The sequence below is a fragment of the Protopterus annectens genome, chromosome 8.part0, assembly GCF_019279795.1.
Source record: "Protopterus annectens isolate FY-2018-M chromosome 8.part0, PAN1.0, whole genome shotgun sequence".
NCBI classification, from domain to species: Eukaryota; Metazoa; Chordata; order Ceratodontiformes; family Protopteridae; genus Protopterus; species Protopterus annectens.
Genome location: NC_056741.1, coordinates 1,979,785,276 through 1,979,805,730, shown reverse-complemented (window position 1 = coordinate 1,979,805,730; position 20,455 = coordinate 1,979,785,276). Strand labels below are relative to the sequence as shown.

Here is a 20,455-nt window from a genome sequence, read left to right as displayed (position 1 = left end):
ACGAGACGATAATAATTCTTTGTAGTGTATGGAGCTTTATCTACTCCATGTACTGCTAGTTACAGAGAAAAAAAATCATGAAGAGTTTTGCCAGCTTTCAAAGCCATAAAATAAAAAGACGCTGTCAGAAAGGCAGGGTACTGCTGTATGTCATGTTTATGCTTACCTTTCCTGCCTCCTGTCAATATTTTCACAGAAAGTCCAGATTATTGCTTCATATTTTGGGTTTGTTCCTCATAAAATCTGTGGTTTTCAGACAAACCACTGAGGACTGAAGTCACTAAATGATGAAATTCAATGGACTTTCAGAGTTCGCATCCTTCAGATAATGCAACACAGATCCTGTATTCTAACAAATTTTTAAGTGTATTACAGGAATTTAGGGACATGTTACTGGAACAGATAGCAGGCAGAAACAGCTTTTTATTCTGCCGCTCTCATTTGCTAGTCAATACAGGCAGATTTTACTAGCTTGGGACCTGAGTGTGACCTTAACAACTTTTACAGGCGGTGTTTAATATTTGTTAAGGTCTGGTCGCATACCATTCTGGCGCTTAACTGGTTTATCTTTTTCTGAATATTGGAGCCTAATCAGTGCACTCCATGCACTACAAATAGCTAGTACATATTCCCAATATGTTGTTACTGTATAATGGATAGTCATAATGCTTGCTGTTCATTTGAAAATGTTCTGCATAATAATTTGACTACTTTTCTGCATGCCTGTTTGACTGTGCTTACTTTTTAAATTGCTGAGGGAAAGGAAACAATGCTGCAAGGATATAGTTCACAGTTTACAGAACACAATGGTTACAATGCTGGATTTCGGAACCTAGGACTTGCATTTAAAACGTATTGGTATCTGTGAGCTCACAGTATACTTTTGAGCAGGTTACATTCCTTCTGTTCTTGTGCCTCCTGTTGCATAACTCTTAACTGTAACTCATAACAAGGAATGTTTCTCATTCTGAATCTTAAAAAAAGTCCACAATCCTCACTTTTAAGATGGAAGGTCGAGTGCTATGCTTATGTGCAACATGAATTAAGCTTTCTAGTAACACTACCTATTTACCAAAATGTAATTTTCCCAAACAAAAAAAAAGTTGACAGTACCATCATGATACAGGCAATAAATTTAAAAAACAAGACTGAACAAAAGACATCAAAGACAGTATGACCCTGCAGGCTGTTATCTGAATTAGAGCAAATGGGAGTGCATTTATGTGATCATTTTGAGCATGCAGTATTTACAGAAATATGTTTGTACTGGATTGACGAAACAGACAAAACAGGCTATGGACTTTCTGTTTTGTAGACAAACTAGCTAGCTGACGCCTTGGGCATTATCAGAGTGTATGCAAGTGTGTTCCTTGAATACTGCTGCTTTTCAAACAAGTCTGCATCAGAACTGTCTGTGGCTCTACTTGGTTCAAAGTGTTGTATGTGGATTTGTCTCCTAAGCAACAGAGTTACAGTAAACAGACTCCCCAGACTGGCTGATTGTTAAATTCACAGAAGAACTTGGAATAAACACCTGAACAAACTATACACAACAGTATACTGTATACACCAGTTTGTTCCATAACAAAGGCACTGGATGTGCTGTTTCGTTCTGAAATGAAATAAGTTACAGCAAGAAATATTACTGTTTTGCAGCCATATACCACAGACTGAATTAATCTTTTTAACATGTGCTTTTGTGATTAGCTAATTATTTCCAGCATGAATGAACATAAAGGGGACACACCTTACTGGTTGTGTGCTATACTCTGCTATATCTGATGTCTGACAGGCATGAGTCCCATTTTTAGTTCCTTATAATACAATATCCCATTTTATACACACACACACACACACACACACATATATATATATATATATATATATATATATATATATATATATATATATATATATATATATATTGTATTACTTAAGAGCCTTATGTTGCAGACCATCATATGTCTCATTTGTAGGAATCATTTATTGGGTTGGTTGCTGCATTTAACTTTTATGTCTCTGTAGCAACTGTATAAATGTTTAGTTTGCACTAATCATCCTTTTTTACTACATTCAAGAAAAGATAGGGGAATGCCATTGCAGAGGCTGTTGCTTCCTTCACACACTCTATTTTGCCACTGCAAATCTTGATTCTTTAAGGCATGCTAAATAAATAATGGTTAGTGCTGGTGTGTCCATCTGTTGTCATAAGTAAGAGATACTGGCCTTCTTAAAATGAGGAAATGTCAGCTTCTTAAGTGCAGCTTGTTTCTTTGTGCTCTCAGAAACAAACAGCATGAGACAAATGCTCTAAATGTCTTAACTTCCAGTAGTGTTTCAGAGCACAGAAGGAAGGAACATCATCACTACCAAAACACATTTCTTCAAAGTTACTTTAATAGGGGTCTTCGACTACTGATACTTTTGGCACTCAGCTTTGCAGTGGTTCCCTAAAGCAGGTGTCCTCTTTTGTGCCAGTAGTACCATCACAACAACTTTGGATGCCCCCTCCCCTAAGCAGAGACATGTGTCCAGAAGAGCTCTGGTCCTGTTGCTCAGTGTTTGTGAGGCAGTAATAAGTTCATAGTCACCTTTAGCCATTTTATGATTTGACCTTAGGATATCCAGGATGTGGTTAAGACATCCTTCAGTCATGCTGTTAATGATAGCTTCACGACAGTACTTGATTTGTTGACAGCAACTCAACTCAGGCTGAAATCTTGCACCTAAAAACAACAAAAGAAGTCAAGGCCAGTCACCAATATGAACAAAGAAAGAAATATTAAATGTGACTAAACAGCTCATGAGAAATACAGAACATGCATAATAACTTAATTTTCAGTTATAGCTCAGCAAAAAAGTGCCCCTCCCTCATTTGATACATTTTATACAAGCAGCATCTTTATTACTCATAAATGTCTAAAAACTAAAAATAGCAGTGCCCCTGAATTTATCACTCCGAGCTAACAGCAGCTTTGAAGGTATGCAGTGAGAGCTATAGAAGACTGTCTAACCAAAAGGCTGAATCTCAAAATACTGAAAACTCAAAATACTGAAAGCATTTTTAATGCATGGGGCAAATCCCACTGCACCCCTCATGTTGGGGGGGCTGTGCCCCAACACCCCCTGCAAATTATATATACCAACTCCAAGATCGAACAACAGTGGAGAAGGGGCAAATCCCATCTTTCAGTGTTTTTGAGTTTTCAGTATTTTGGGATTCAGTCTTTTGTTTTTTCAGCAGACCTATATATATATATATATATATATATATATATATATATATATATATATATATAAATATATATATATATATATGTGTGTGTGTGTGTGTGTGTGTGTATAGGAACACTTTATAATCTTGAAATTCTGAAATATTGAATTTCAGAACCCGAGATCATAAATCCGAAAGTTCTAAGTACCGAAACCCTAGAAGCGCGAATTTCAAAATCCCGACGTTCGGAGATGTTGAAGTAGCGCTTCTGGTGTTGCAGTGTTTGAATGGAAGTTCAGGTAGGTATGTATGTTTAAGGGTGTTAGGGGCTTTAGTGTTTGTTGTGACTGTGATGTGTGTGTGCAAGGGGAATGTAGGTGTGTGGTGGTGTTTTCATGTGTTTGTCTGTGTAGTGCGACCCTAGAGTTAGTATATTTAAGTAGGGGGGGTGCAGGGGGGCTTGCCTCCCTGCTTGTACGTAGTGTAGGTTTGTGTGTTTGTATGTGGGGGGGGGAAGGTGTGTGTCTGTGTATGTGTGTGGTGTCTGGTTAGTGTAGGATTCGTGATTTCAAAATTTGCGCTTTTGGGATTTTGGTATTTAGAGCTTTCGGCTTTATGGTCTCGAAATTCTGAGATTCGGTATTTCCAGATTTTGGGATTATAAAGTGAATCTCTCTCTCTCTCTCTCTCTATATATATATATATATATATTAAGAATCATAAATCAGTATCCCTGATCATCAATTGCACCGCTCCAAAGTTAGGACCAGTACCTGTTGCTGTCATGACCTTAGGCATGTGGCTACATGCCATTAAATGCACCCCCTCCAGGAAAAAGCTACTAGTGGGTAATAGGGCATCATCCTTCTAATTTCCAAAGTGCATTCCCATATCTTGCTTGTGTACACTACAAGAAAACATCTTGGATCTATGGCAGCTACACAAACATACTTAGATTTTGTATATAACATTAAGAGCATTTATTTGACACTTCAGTACTTTAGAGTTTTCATACAGTTGTCATGAGTCACTGATTGCTATTCATTGACATCTGACCTCTTGGAATGTTACCAAAACTAATGTACACAAAGCTTAAGGAATCTAATCCATGGCCAGAATAGTATTAAAGTATTTCCCACAGATAAAATTTAAGTCATGAAGAGCATAGCTTTTGAGTATGTCTGACATAGGTACAGCTGAGTATAGATTAATTGTAAACCGGTATAAAGGTACTTCCTGAATATCAATATAGGATTATAACAGCAGAGAGAAAGCATTTCTTGTCCTTCTTAATAAATCAAGGCTAAGGGTAATGTGCAATTCTTTCAAAATGCAAAATACAACATGTAAACTGTACACATTTAAATTAAGTGAAACAGTTGTAGAATACAGCATCACACTTAGGAAGACATTTTTCTGTACTTTTTTATTTACAATGACAGAGCAAACTTGCAATAAGCTGATTCTATGTACTTCCACCTTAAAATCTGGTGTGGCCAGAGTACTTTACAGCTTTCATTATATCAGGATTAACGCTGCTGACTATGTAGCCTGCACTACCTGTTCGACAGCAGTACATCTCATGCTTACACTTACATGTAATGCAATTATTTGCAGCAAAAATGCACTTAATTTGTCTTTAACAATTTCAAGAGTGTGAGAATGGTGCATGAACAAAATAAGAAAAAAGAAAAAAAAAAACTCAGCAGTTTTGCAGTAACACGTATTATCCCCTGGAGGGATCACGTTTACAAACTGAGGATTAGTGCTTAATTCTTGGGTATAAAGTCACTGAGGGTAAGCCAAAGTTCTTTAGAAATTTTATCGAAATGAGCATTAGCCTAATGTAAAGACTGACAGGATTATTGCTTTCATATTCAAAGTTGGATAAATTTGATTCGCAGACCTCTTAACTGTCCCTGTTTTGGAGGTATATACCTATTTGTAGGCCTGACTTACAGCTTCACAAGATTTTTACTATTTTTAGAGGTATTTTCTTATTTTCAGATTTGATTTTCCCCTTCACATGATCTGCTGTATCCCTACCCCCTCTCACATAAGATTTTGAAGCAGTTAGTACACAGGAAACTAGACTACATGACCAAAACCCTGGTTGTACCAGTAATTTAAAGGAAGAAGTCACACAGGTTACATCTCTATTTTCCAGAAGTAAAACTAAATTACTTTTGTGAGGTATATTTTTGCAGTATGCTCTCCCTTATTTCGAGCATACTCCAACATACCATACCAAACCATCTTCTTTCCAATAACATCATGTGACTAATAAGTACCCACTACCATTATATAAGCAGTTGCCTGCCTTGATTGTAATGCTATAGTTTGTCATTGCTGTATAGTTGCCTTGACTGCATTTTGTAGATGTCTAATTTTAAAAACAAATTTAGTATACAGTATTGCTGCAACTTATGGAATATTTTTGACATATGTATACTGTCTTGTCTTTGCCCTTATGGAGAGGCTGTGACTGAAAAGGGTCCTTGGATTAGTTCACATATCCAGTTAATAAAGAAGGAAAGAATGAATAAATATACATATTTTACACTATGTCTGATAACATGCTTTTTTTTGCATAATTTTATCATTTTCAATTTTTCAAACTTGTGTTTCTGTGTAGTTACCCACAATCCTACTTCGAATGGAAAGACTTGGGTGCTATTTGGTATTCAGACTTTATGGTTATTTGTTTCCCAGATGTTTAGCTGGAAAAAACTCACTTTTCAAGGGTCTTCATACTCCGTGTTTGCAGCTTGGGAGATGTGATGCTTTGTCTTCTCAGATTATTTTTTTTTCTAAGCTGTATCTTTTTTTAACAAGAAACATCTTTATTAAATTACTATGTATGACATAGGTCATGTTACATTTATATAAATGAAAGCAAACCAGAACAACACAATCTCAGTTGCAAACATTATACATTCCAAACCGTGTTGACGCAACTGTAGCTGCAAACATTATACATCACTTTTAACATATCCAGTCACTGTAAGTCAGCCATTAGATAGCTCATTCAAATCATGCCTTCTTTTAAACCTTGTTTCTCCTCTGCATGTACTGATCCCACATTTCCCATTTTTTCCTGTGCAATTTGCTCCTAACCTTTTCTAAAGATCCCAGTTGGTTTAGATTTTGATTTCCGTTTTCTAGTAACTGCTTTTCAGGGAGCCATCATAAGACTCAGCAAGGCCTTACTATGTCTAAGCAATTCCAATTCTGTATCGTAGTTCAAAAAAATAATTTCCCTAGCTACTCCAATTTGCTCACCCAGCATCTCAGACAAAGCTGTCTGCATGGAATCTTTAAAGTCTGCCAAATCATTACACTCCCAGAAAACATGTTTCCAGTCGCCTCTTTCTTCTTCATCACATCTCCGACATTTGCTGTCTACCTGAGGAAAAATTCTTTGAAGTCTGCTTGGGGAATAAAAATACCTATGTTAACACTTCCAGGCAAAGATCCTAAATCTTCTAGATTTTGTTGCATATTTGGGAGACATACATATATCCCCCCATTGTTTTTTTGTGAATTGGTTATCTAATCGCTCTTCCCAATTCTTTAATTTTTGCCTCTGATCCTTCATAAAGCCTCCTAATCAACCATATAATTTTATCAGGGAATGCAAATGCTTCCATTGCTCTGCTCTTAAAATCCCAGCTTACTCTGTCAAATACTTTCTCTGTATCAAGACCCACTGTCAGCAGTTGTATTTTCTTAAATTATGCTTCCCTCTGGATCATTACTGTTCTGTTTATGCTGCCAAATGTTTGCCTCCCCTCCACAAAACCACAGTGATCCACATCAATCAATTTTGGCATCACTTTTGCCATTATTTTAGCCATTATAGACATAAACACTTTATAATCATGATTTAGTACTGAAATGGGCCTGTATGAAGCTGGATCTGATGGGTCTTTACCCTCTTTAGGTATTACAGCTACTACTGATTTTTTCCAGGATGATGGTACTTTTCCTTCTCTTAAAATACTGGTAAACAAAAACTTCCAGATCTTTATCAGTTTTTCCCTCCTTGCTTACAAACTTCCACAGGAATACATTTACTCCTGGAGACTTTCCTGTAGGTTGGTTATACATCACCATTTTATCTCATCTCCTCGTATCCTAACTTAGTAATTGAGCCTCTTGTCCCTCTAGCCTTGGAATATTTAATACTTCCCTAAACATTTCCATTTGTACCTTTTCTTGATTTCCATATTTCTCTGCTTTAAACAGACTTTCATAGAATTTCTGAAATATTTCTAATACTTCTACAGGATCCCTTGTTATCTTCATTGTTATAGGCTCCCTAAGCTTGGTGACAGTCCTTTCTATTTCTGTTGCCTGAGTTGTTGTGCTAAACATTTTTGTGCTCTAGAGTTATTATCAAAAAACAGTTGCTTAACAGTAATCTTTCTAAACTCATGCATATTATCGAGGCAATTCCCTATTTTCTGTTTAGCATTCCGTAGTTGCTCCACTTCTTGTTCTGTGAGATTCGCCCTATTTTGTAATACTTTAATATCTGTCAGTCCCTCTAAATAATTTGGGTTTATATTATAAACACGAAAGCTGTAAACAGCAAATACATCTACATCGACACATAAAGGTTGATGTACAAAAAGAACAAAATATGTAATCTGTGAAAATGAAAATGCTGCATGTATTTCAACCAACAGTGCCATGCAGGTAAGCTCAAACTAACTAAATAAAATTAAATTAACACACTTTTAGCAAGCCCCATGCACACCCCCTCCACTTCAACATACCAACTTCATGACTGCAGTACAGTGGGAAAAAGGATATATTTCCTCATCCCCATGATCGCCTCTGTTGGCCAAGCAAATACGCTCGTGTTTTCATTTTCACCTATTACGTATTTTGCTCTTTTTATACATCGACCTTTATGTGTCAATGTAGATGTATTCGCTATTTTGGGCTTTCGTGTTTATGATATAGAACCAGTAATTCTTGTTACTTCTTAACCATATCTCCCTTTCTTTTATTTCCACCCTATTTTTAAATTCCACTTTAATTTTATCCCACTCCCTAGTCCCTAGCTATATTTTTAGAAATTTCTATCTTTTCTAATAGCTCCTGAATAAATTCCACTACCCATTCCTTAAATTCCTCTCTTTTCAACAGATAGGCTGGAAAACGCAAGTGTCTCATTTTTATTTCATGACCCTGTGTTTTTATTTTAGTTATTATTGACACATGATCTGAAATAGTTATTGGGTGCATATCAACACCTTCAATTAAATACACATGATCATGTGAAATGTAAATTCTGTCTAGCTTAGCCCAGTTTTGTATTTGGAGAATAATATGTAAATTCACTCCCAATTTCTAGTTCTGAATTCACATCTTCCATGCCAAATACTTTTCATAAATTTCTTTTAAAATCTACCCTCCTTTGTTATATTTTCCTTTTTGGGCCCCCAGACACATCTTCACTTTTGCAAATCAAATTCCAATCCCCACCTGTAAGTAGCATTCCTTGCTGAAAGCTGATTATTTCTTCCAGAATTTTCTTTAGCTCCATTATAGCATTTTTCGGTGGAATATAAATACATGCTAGTGTTTCTAAGTTGTATCTTGAGCTCACTAGATTTCATTTGTTTGTAAATGGACTTCATGCTATCTGCTCCTGGAAAGATCTAATGCAGTACATTCTGGTAACACAGCTAGCCAAACCAAAGTATAACCTAAATCTACTGACAACATAAGCAGCTAAGTTTGAAATTATTTTATTTTAGTAAGAGAATCTATATTGGCCCTTTTCAGACATGGTCTGTCTATACAGCATTAAGTCATATCCAAGTAACAGACATCCTGAGCATTCAGTAGAACAGCACATACATTACTAGATGTTATAGTAACACTTGATCTGAAGTAGGAAGACTTCATTCGTCTGCAACCTGTGGGTTTCGGATCCGATCTCGGATCCGAGCCGGCAATTCAAAAGCTTAGGCTCCGAGCTCCTAGCTCCTCCCTCTTACCCATAACCCCTTGCCAAGCCCTGACTGACCTCAGATTTCGTTTGCCGCTTTTCAAGAAGCAACGGAATTCTTGAGCTCCTGGCGTGGTTTTGAGATAAGTAGTTTTCTGACAGGAAAATTGTTCAAATTCTCCTTTTTTGTTACATTTATAGTTAGTGTTGTGTGTGGTTAAGGCTTTCCCTCCCTCTTTAGTTAATTTTTCACGGGTTTTGCGTAGTTTGTTTGTTTGTGTGTGTGTGTGTTTAGGCCTTAGGTGTTATGTCTGAAGCCCCTAAGGCTGTCTTTCGAAATGTACGAGTGTGGCCATAAGCTGTCCCCAGCAGATGGCCACACTGCAAGAATGCTTGGGGTTGAACACCTGTCTTCTGGTTGTACCATTTGTGCAGGGTTCAACCCCGGCTTTAAGGGAACGGAGGTCGGTTAGTGCTGGCGGTCTTTTACCCCAGATACTGCTTCGCCTCTGCCCTCCAGTCAGCAACTTGTTGCTGTGAGTTCTCCCTCCGGCTGGGACTCAACCTCCCTTAAAATGCCGGAGGGGAAGGATTCTAGTAGGGAGAGACAGAAGGAGAGGCACAGGGAGAAGCACCACAAGAGGAGAGCCGGCTTCCAGCTCGGCTCCTCCATCTAAGCGGGCTTCCCCTGTGCCTTCTAGCTTTCCTCCTCCTCGGCTCCACTCCCCTCGGTTCTCGCCTGGACCCCAGGGGGAGGGGGCTAGCCCTTCCAGCAGGTCACCGAGGCCGTTCTGTAGGTCCCCTTCGCTGGCCTCCTCTAGATCGACCTTTCGATGAGCGAAGCTGATATGGACCGGATGATGAGGAAATTCATCCAGGCCCAAATGCAAATGGGAGTGCTCCTAGCCCCCAACCGGGAGGGGCTTCACCCCTTTTTCACCCCCGTAGCTCCTTCTCCGACCCATACCACGGCTTCGGGGCTTTCGGCGCCGTGCAGATTCGGACCCGGGGGTGGGTCGGAGCCGATTGCTCGGCGCACCTCGGAGCCGTCCCATCCCTTGAGTGCTTCGGTACTTCGGACCCGACCTCTCGGAGCCGAGGGCCGAGCCTCGGATCCGAGGGAGCTGGTGTGTCTTCGGCTCCGCCCAGGTCGGAGCACACTGGTCTCGGATCCGACGGTTTCGGCTCCGACTCCGATCCGCACGCCGGATCCGAGTGGGGTCGGCTCGGGCTTAGAGAAGCTGGCTCCCCTCGGCTTTCAACGTTATGGAAAGGGCACTGTCGAGGACATCCGGACCCCGGTCCCTGCCACGGCTCCATCCTGCACTCCATTGCAGTTGGGCCAGGCCCCACCAGCCGGGTCCCAGGGACAGCCCGCCTCGGTGTCCCAAGTGGTTCCCTTGGAACATCCATCTGCTGAAGAGTACTCCTCGGACAGCCCCCGATGAAGTACCTCGGAAGCGCAAGTGCAAGAGGAGGCACATGGACTCCCCTGAGTCCGTCACTGAAGACACGGACTTGGATGAAGGGAAGGCTCCCCTAGGTCACCCCTGAGGACGTCTCATTTGGAGACATCATGGAGATGTTAAGGATCAGGGGGTGGTCTGCCCCAAGGCTTCTTCGACGAGTCTGTGTTCTTGGAGGCATTCGAGGCGGCCCTTCTACCTCTTGGGTGTCCCTCCTGCTGACCCCTGGTAGATCTTATATCTATCAGGGCGTGGAAGGATCCGGACACCATTGAGCCTATCCCAAAACGTCCGGACCGCATTCTTTCTCCTCCATCAGACCGCACTCCACTGGAGTAAGGGTCCCCAGTAGATGCCATGATGATGGCTGCAGCCACGAAGAGGGAATTGGCCCAGGAGAGTCCCTCCGCCCATCCTCCGGGCAAGGAGTCCCGTTCGATGGATCGAATTGGGAAGCGAGTGTTTAGTTCAGCGACCTTCTCCTTGAGAGCTGAACTACATGGCACATGTCATTAGGATGCAGCGAGATCTGATTAAAGAGTACGCTGCATCTCCCCCGGAGTCCATCTCGAGTGAGGATAAGCAGGTTTATTCCACCCGAATGGCCACTCTCAGATCTGTATCCAATACATCTATGCGGCTGCTGTCTCATGCTACTGAGGGAGCCGCTAGAGCCAGCGGAGCAGGCCTTGTCATGAGGCGACAGGCCTGGCTCCGCCATTGTGATTTTGCTGAGCCCTTTAAGGCGACCTTCGCGAATGCCCCTTTCGATGGTTCTGCCTTATTTGGCAAGACTGTTCACGAGACACTTGTCCAGAGCGAAAAGGACGGGAAGACGCTGTCTGCCGTCGGAGTCCGCTTCTCAGCTCCCCAGAGGTCCTTCTCTAAGAACCAAAAGGGACAGAAGAAGATGTGGTTCCGGAAGTCGCAGCAGTCCCAGCCTGCTCCGGATAACCAGTCCTTCCGTGGCAGAGGAGGACGGGAGGTCGTCGTGCCAGAGGCAGGGGCTCCTGGCAATTTTGGGTCCAGAGAACCCTTCTCTGAGAGACCCACGCAGCAGCCCTGAAGGGTTGCCCGGCTGTCCGTCTCTGGAGGCAGTCGGTTTTCGATGCACCTGACTTCTTGGGAGTCCATAACAACAGACAGTTGGGTGCTTCACTCATATCCAGAGGATATTCAATACCCTAATCAAGATCCCCAAATCTCGCAGCCTCCAAGATGTTCCACCCGACCAAAGGGAGGCGGCAGCTCTCGAAATCGAGCAGCTACTAGGAAAAGAGCCATCCAGCTGTCCCCCAGATCAAGCCGGATTAGGGTTTTACTCCAGGTTCTTTTGGTGCCAAAGAAGACGGGGACTTAAGACCAATTTTAGACCTTTCCCTGTTGAACCTGTCAGTAACCAAGCAAAGTTCCGGATGGTCACCCTGCAATCTATACTCCCCCTTTTGAGGGAGAACGACTGGATGTGTTCCATAGACCTCAAGGATGCGTACTACCACATTCGAATGGACAGACGATCCAGGAGGTTTCTTCGCCCGGCTGGGAGCCAGTCACTATCAGTTCAGGGTCCTCCCCTTTGGTCTCACCTCAGCCCCCAGGGTGTTTACCAAGGTGTTAGCGGTGGTAGCGGCCCACCTGAGGCTCCAGGGATTACAGGTCTTTCCGTATCTGGACGACTGGCTCCTGACTGCATCATCAAGGCATCTTCTGTGCTCAGCCAGGATTACTTCCTTCAACTAGCACCAAGGCTGGGCATAACGATCAACTGGGAGAAATCTTTCCTGAATCCAACTCAAATTATAGATTTCATAGGAGGAAGACTAGACACCAGATCAATGCGAGCCTTCCTCACCCCAGACCGTATCGTCAGCCTGAGGTGTCATGTGACAGCAATCCTTCAACCGTCAGCAACTGCAGCTTCGGGTCCTGAGGGCCCTAGGTTCTATGGCGGCAGCTATCCGCTTCTAATTCATGCCCCACGCATGCGGGTTCTTCAATGGACCCTTCAAGTTCAGTGGTCTCCTCTTTGTTCGTCTCTAAACGCTCGATTGCGGTCAGCAGAGCGTGCAGGGACTCCTTCTGTGGTGGCTTCTTTCTCTGGAGCCCCTAGCAGGAAGACCCTTTGCGCTGCATTTCCCGAGCCACAGTGACCACGGACGCTTCTTGCCTCGGGTGGGGGCATTCTGCGGGAAAGATTGTCCAAGGCACGTGGAATCCCACAGAGACATCATTGCATATAAATGTCCTGAAATGAGGGCGGTGCTCCTAGCGTTGCAAGCACTTCACCACGTTCTTCCTACAGGGACTATTACGATTCAGACAGACAACATGTCCGTAGTCTGGTATATCAACAAGCAGGAGGAACCAGGTCTTATCCCCTTTGTCGAGTGGCCATGAGAGTCTGGGAATGGGCAATTTCCACCAAACGCTTTCTGATAGCAATGCACATTCCGGGAAAGTCCAACATCCTTTCGGACAAGCTCAGTCGCACCATCCTTTCTCCACACGAGTGGTCCCTAAACCTTCAAGTAGCGAAGATGATTTTTGCCGTTTGGGGCCCCCCAACCCCCTTGTTTTGGGGCCCGGGGGTTTTTTTTGGCCCCCCTACTCCAATTTGCTCACCCAGCATCTCAGACAAAGCTGTCTGCATGGAATCTTTAAAGTCTGCCAAATCATTACACTCCCAGAAAACATGTTTCCAGTCGCCTCTTTCTTCTTCATCACATCTCCGACATTTGCTGTCTACCTGAGGAAAAATTCTTTGAAGTCTGCTTGGGGAATAAAAATACCTATGTTAACACTTCCAGGCAAAGATCCTAAATCTTCTAGATTTTGTTGCATATTTGGGAGACATACATATATCCCCATTGTTTTTGTGAATTGGTTATCTAATCGCTCTTCCCAATTCTTTAATTTTGCCTCTGATCCTTCATAAAGCCTCCTAATCAACCATATAATTTTATCAGGGAATGCAAATGCTTCCATTGCTCTGCTCTTAAAATCCCAGCTTACTCTGTCAAATACTTTCTCTGTATCAAGACCCACTGTCAGCAGTTGTATTTTCTTAAATTATGCTTCCCTCTGGATCATTACTGTTCTGTTTATGCTGCCAAATGTTTGCCTCCCCTCCACAAAACCACAGTGATCCACATCAATCAATTTTGGCATCACTTTTGCCATTATTTTAGCCATTATAGACATAAACACTTTATAATCATGATTTAGTACTGAAATGGGCCTGTATGAAGCTGGATCTGATGGGTCTTTACCCTCTTTAGGTATTACAGCTACTACTGATTTTTTCCAGGATGATGGTACTTTTCCTTCTCTTAAAATACTGGTAAACAAAAACTTCCAGATCTTTATCAGTTTTTCCCTCCTTGCTTACAAACTTCCACAGGAATACATTTACTCCTGGAGACTTTCCTGTAGGTTGGTTATACATCACCATTTTTATCTCATCTCCTCGTATCCTAACTTAGTAATTGAGCCTCTTGTCCCTCTAGCCTTGGAATATTTAATACTTCCCTAAACATTTCCATTTGTACCTTTTCTTGATTTCCATATTTCTCTGCTTTAAACAGACTTTCATAGAATTTCTGAAATATTTCTAATACTTCTACAGGATCCCTTGTTATCTTCATTGTTATAGGCTCCCTAAGCTTGGTGACAGTCCTTTCTATTTCTATTGCCTGAGTTGTTGTGCTAAACATTTTTGTGTTCTAGAGTTATTATCAAAAAACAGTTGCTTAACAGTAATCTTTCTAAACTCATGCATATTATCGAGGCAATTCCCTATTTTCTGTTTAGCATTCCGTAGTTGCTCCACTTCTTGTTCTGTGAGATTCGCCCTATTTTGTAATACTTTAATATTTGTCAGTCCCTCTAAATAATTTGGGTTTATATTATAAACACGAAAGCTGTAAACAGCAAATACATCTACATCGACACATAAAGGTTGATGTACAAAAAGAACAAAATATGTAATCTGTGAAAATGAAAATGCTGCATGTATTTCAACCAACAGTGCCATGCAGGTAAGCTCAAACTAACTAAATAAAATTAAATTAACACACTTTTGCGGGGGGGGGGGGGCAAGCCCCCATGCACACCCCCTCCACTTCAACATACCAACTTCATGACTGCACTACAGTGGGAAAAAGGATATATTTCCTCATCCCCATGATCGCCCTGCTGGCCAAGCAAATACGTTCGGTGTTTTCATTTTCACCTATTACGTATTTTGCTCTTTTTATACATCGACCTTTATGTGTCAATGTAGATGTATTCGCTATTTTGGGCTTTCGTGTTTATGATATAGAACCAGTAATTCTTGTTACTTCTTAACCATATCTCCCTTTCTTTTATTTCCACCCTATTTTTAAATTCCACTTTAATTTTATCCCACTCCCTAGTCCCTAGCTATATTTTTAGAAATTTCTATCTTTTCTAATAGCTCCTGAATAAATTCCACTACCCATTCCTTAAATTCCTCTCTTTTCAACAGATAGGCTGGAAAACGCAAGTGTCTCATTTTTATTTCATGACCCTGTGTTTTTATTTTAGTTATTATTGACACATGATCTGAAATAGTTATTGGGTGCATATCAACACCTTCAATTAAATACACATGATCATGTGAAATGTAAATTCTGTCTAGCTTAGCCCAGTTTTGTATTTGGAGAATAATATGTAAATTCACTCCCAATTTCTAGTTCTGAATTCACATCTTCCATGCCAAATACTTTTCATAAATTTCTTTTAAAATCTACCCTCCTTTGTTATATTTTCCTTTTTGGGCCCCAGACACATCTTCACTTTTGCAAATCAAATTCCAATCCCCACCTGTAAGTAGCATTCCTTGCTGAAAGCTGATTATTTCTTCCAGAATTTTCTTTAGCTCCATTATAGCATTTTTCGTGGAATATAAATACATGCTAGTGTTTCTAAGTTGTATCTTGAGCTCACTAGATTTCATTTGTTTGTAAATGGACTTCATGCTATCTGCTCCTGGAAAGATCTAATGCAGTACATTCTGGTAACACAGCTAGCCAAACCAAAGTATAACCTAAATCTACTGACAACATAAGCAGCTAAGTTTGAAATTATTTTATTTTAGTAAGAGAATCTATATTGGCCCTTTTCAGACATGGTCTGTCTATACAGCATTAAGTCATATCCAAGTAACAGACATCCTGAGCATTCAGTAGAACAGCACATACATTACTAGATGTTATAGTAACACTTGTTTGTGTCTTTCGGCTTTTCCCGGTTAGGGGTTGCCACAGCGGAACTCCGGTCCGCTAATGATTGGCATTTGATTTTTACGTACCGGCTTGCCAGGCCTGACGCACAACCTTCAACGAAGGTACGCCCATTCACACATGTCTCCGCGCAGAAGACGCTCTAGCTGAGAATTGAACCGAACAGCATCTTACTGTGAGGCGACAACGCTGTGAGAAAAACAAGCTTATTCAGGTTACCATATTATACTATGTTAGTTTTTAAATAAATATTCAAAAGCAAAATGTTTAGGTGGAACGTAACAGTACATTGTGTTAACACATATACATTTGCTAACTGATGAGGTAATGGCACTAATTTTATGTAATTTAATCATTTTATTTTATTTATTTTATATTTTATTTTACATTTGTTTACTGGGACAGTCCAACTGTGCATGAATCCTATTTTCAGTGGAGGCCCGGGGAGAGAAGCTCCACAAAGGTTAGCACAGTAAATGCAATGCATAAGTTATTAAAGTACAGTACAAAAGAAAGAATGAATCTGTTGTATGCTAGTATTGTAAAATAAGCATAGAATAAGTATACAATATAAAACAACATTATGTGAAAAATATATAATGCAGTTGTAGGGCATTTCATTTAGTTATATGGTTACATTCCTAAAATGGTTAATACAATAAACACAAGTTGTTTAAGTACAAAACATAGAAAGGAGCTGTTTTAAGTTTGCACATTAAGATCAACATGGGTTATTGTATAATATACAAATATGTTCCATTATGGGAAGCTACACAGGGTCTGAACAACTGCCTATCCAGGAATGTTTAAATGGGACCAGAGAAGCTTTTTGAAGTTATTTTTGTTTTCTGTGGTCCTGATATCTAGGGGGATGGAATTACAAGTTTTTGCAACAGAAGTAGAGTAGAGGAAGTCACCAGAGCTATTTTTGCTTTTGGTTATGTCAACTAGTGCTTTGTTGGTGGATCTTAGGAGGCGTTTGTTGGAACAGATATTCAGTAGCCAATGTAGTGCGGAATTTTATCGGGATTATATAGGATTTGGTGAGCTATTGTAAATTGGTTATATGTGAGCAGGTTAGGTAATTCTAGCCAGGATAATTGCTTGATTGCTAAGGAGTGATGTGTACTGAAGGGTGAGTCAGTTGTGAACTGTCAGTTGTATTTTATTGTAGCAAGTGTTTAGTTTCTTTAAGTCTGCTCTGTTTAGGTTGATGAGTATGGGGAGGAATAGAAAAGTGTGGAGACTAGATTGGTTCTTGCTATGGTAGCTTTACTGTTGTTGGTAAGGTACTTCCTGTATCTATATAGAGGTCCAAGTTTTTTTATGGACTTTTTTATTGTCTGTGCAACATGCATATCAAATTTCATGTTGTGATCTATGATAAGCCCTAGTAGTTTGGTGTGTTGGACAGGTGTGATAGGGGTGTTATTAGAATAATATATTGTGAATGGAGGTATGGGCTCTAAGGCTCTTATGGGATGGAATCACACATTTATGTACTTGAACTTAATAAAGCACATCATATAACTGATGGTATGTATGTATGGGATCACTACATAATCTCGAACTTTTGAAATACCAAATTTCAAAAGCTCAAGACCATGTAGCCGAAACCCCGGAATACCAAAAGACCAGAAGTGCAAAATTCAAAATCCCGATGTTCGGAGATATTGAATTAGTGCTTCTGGTGTTGCGGTTTAGGTACGTATATGTGTGTAAGTGTGTTTGTGAGGGGATTTACTGTGTGTAAGTGTATGTTGTGACTGTGATGTGTGTGTATGTGTGTGTGTGTGTGTGAGGGACTGTAAAGTGTGGGTGTGAGTTTGCCTTCTATGTCTGTTTGTGCGCTCTCGGAGTTAGAATATTTAAGTAGTGGGGTGTGAGTGGCGCAGCCACCCACATGGGGGGTGCAGGGGTGCACTACTATCTGTAGTGTAGTGTGATATGTTTGATTGTGGGGGGAAGCTGTGTGTATGTGTGTTAGATGTTCGGGATTTTAAATTTCACACTTGTGTAGTTTCGGTATTTAGGGGTTTCGTGTTTATAGTCTCGAGCTTTTGAAATTCGGTATTTCAAAAGTTCGAGATTATGTAGTGAACCTGTATGTGTGTGTGTGTGTGTGTGTGTGTGTGTGTGTGTGTGTGTGTGTGTGTATATATATATATATATATATATATATATATATATATATACATATATATATATATATATATATATATATATATGGGTCTACTTTACATGGTCGACATTTCATAAAGTCAAAGACCATATGACTGAGACCATATGATCAACTTTTGAAATGTCGACTATGTAAAAAAAAAAAAAAAAAAACAATTCCCCCCCCCCTCACCCCTGGAACTTAAATATGCCAACTCCGAGTTCGCACTACAGTGCAGAAGATGGAAATCTTTCCATTCTGCACTGTACGGAGATGCCTGTTCTGCATGGTCGACGTTTCAAAAGTCGATCATATCGTCTTGACCATATGGTCTTCGACTTTATGAAATGTGTGTGTGTATATACATACAATTATATAATGAATGGTTCACGTGTCAATTAGTTGATATGCAAAACACACACTGTGACATATTGACCATTCATTACATTGTACAAACAACACTCAGTACATAAAAAAAAAAAGGAAACAGATTTCCTTTATCAATGCACTACCCATACCCAACCACATTCAGCTCAAATTCATCCACAGTAGTGGTAGTGTTATGGGAAGGTCTTTTATAAGTGAAGATGCACATAAAGATTAGGGGCAGGGGTAGAGTCATGGTTAGCTTCACCCCAGCTTCACTTAATAATTCATGCTAAAACTAACCCTAACCTTGCCGCTAATCCTAACATGCATCTTAACTTTAAAAAAGCTTCTTCTTATAACACTACTACTAAACAGACAGCTTAGAATCTCACCACACACACACACACACACACACACACACACACACACACACACACACACACACACACACACACACACACACACCTAGTATACATCTCACCTTTTCCAGCAAAGCAAACATTCAACATAAAATCTGTTTGACAAACAGGACGTTTGCACAGAGAACTCTGTACTTCTGGCTGTCAGTTGGTCACACACACACATATATAGGTATACTAAATTTGATTGACATTAAAGTCGACAAGAAAATGTTGACAAAGCAAATAAGAAATATACTTGGTGCATACAAATAAAACAAAAACTAAGAGACATATTTTTACACAGGGGGTAAGCCCCCCTGCACCCCTTGTTGTATTAAAATGCACTCTGGTGTCTTAGAGGGATTCATTATTTGTATCCAGCAACCTCACAGTATGTTATCATCAAGTTGGGAGCAGTTATTACTATCTTGGAGAATTTGATGTTAGTCAGCTGTCATCTTGAAAAAATAAATACTTGGGACAATCATCTTGGAATAATATGCAATGTATGGGAAAGCAAAACTATGATCTTCTGTCCCTGTAGATAGGAAAACCTAGTACTGCTTAAGAAGTAAATTACAGAGACTTCCAAGATGGTTGCACACTGAGTAACAGCTTAGTTTCAGCTCTCTCAGTGTGAAAACAGAAACTCAGAAAAGAGAGGCAGTGAATTTGAATTTTGGGGTACATTTCAGTTACTGGCTAGTGAGTGTACTGCTTGGATGACAACAAAAAAGAAATTTAGAGAACCTGAAAGAAAATCAACCACAAATGGTGAAGCAAAGACACTGACTGAGAAGAATCCTGCAGCTATTCAGCTTCAGCTTTGGAGCAAGACATGACTTCCAGTGTTCTAGTGGAAAAAATAAGTAAAATGTGCTCAAAACTGATTAAAATAAACAAAACATTGAAGGTGTATATCAACTCACATAAAAGGCTGGAAAAAATGGAAGAATTTAAACAAGTCTTCAGATGTGCTGAGAAAACTGGAACAATCAGAGGTCAAAATGAAGAAAAGGTTGGATGAGATGTTTCACAAATGGTAGAATAAGAGGATAGAGCACATAGGAAAACCTGACATTTTATACTGTACCAGAGAAACTGCAAGGAACAGACTGTATTTAATTTTATGAAACCACAAAACAAGCAACTGGACTGGTATTCCACAGCAGGAGCTGTTAATTGAAAGGGCACATTGTGTGTATGTTCCAAACATGGCTATGAGAAAGTAGCCAAAATCTGTATTACTAAAGATGCAATTCCACCAGCAAAAAGAGTTGATTCTGACAAAACTGTGGCAGAAGGGCAAAATACTAAAAGAGACAGGGTTTGTGGGAGATGATAACTCAATGCATACCAGTCAGAACAGCAGCAAATTTATTACAGCAATCAGGGAATGTAGAGAAGCATATGTGACATTCAAACTGCTGTATCCCACTTCCGAATGTATTTTTCATGGAGGATCAAAGCCATTTTTTGATGCAGAACATGGAAAGGAGGAAATATAAAACTTTGTACAACAAAAAGTGAGCTATAAAACAGAAGAGGCCTTTGCTTCTCAATATTCTATAATAAAGCACATTTAGAAACTTTGTCAGTGAAACATTTCCTACTG

The 20,455-nt window shown here is 40.2% G+C and overlaps 1 protein-coding gene across 1 annotated transcript in view; it reads right to left on the bottom strand.

The window, feature by feature from the left end:
- Nucleotides 1-1,926: 1,926 nt before the first annotated feature.
- The window catches only part of LOC122809783 (receptor-interacting serine/threonine-protein kinase 2-like), a 298,126-nt gene continuing 279,597 nt past the window's right edge, over nucleotides 1,927-20,455 (bottom strand). Inside the window, exon 12 of the mRNA XM_044081525.1 lies at nucleotides 1,927-2,726. Within this exon, the coding sequence (XP_043937460.1) occupies nucleotides 2,413-2,726 (314 nt within the window). The 3' untranslated portion in view covers nucleotides 1,927-2,412. The remainder of the gene's footprint in view (nucleotides 2,727-20,455) is intronic.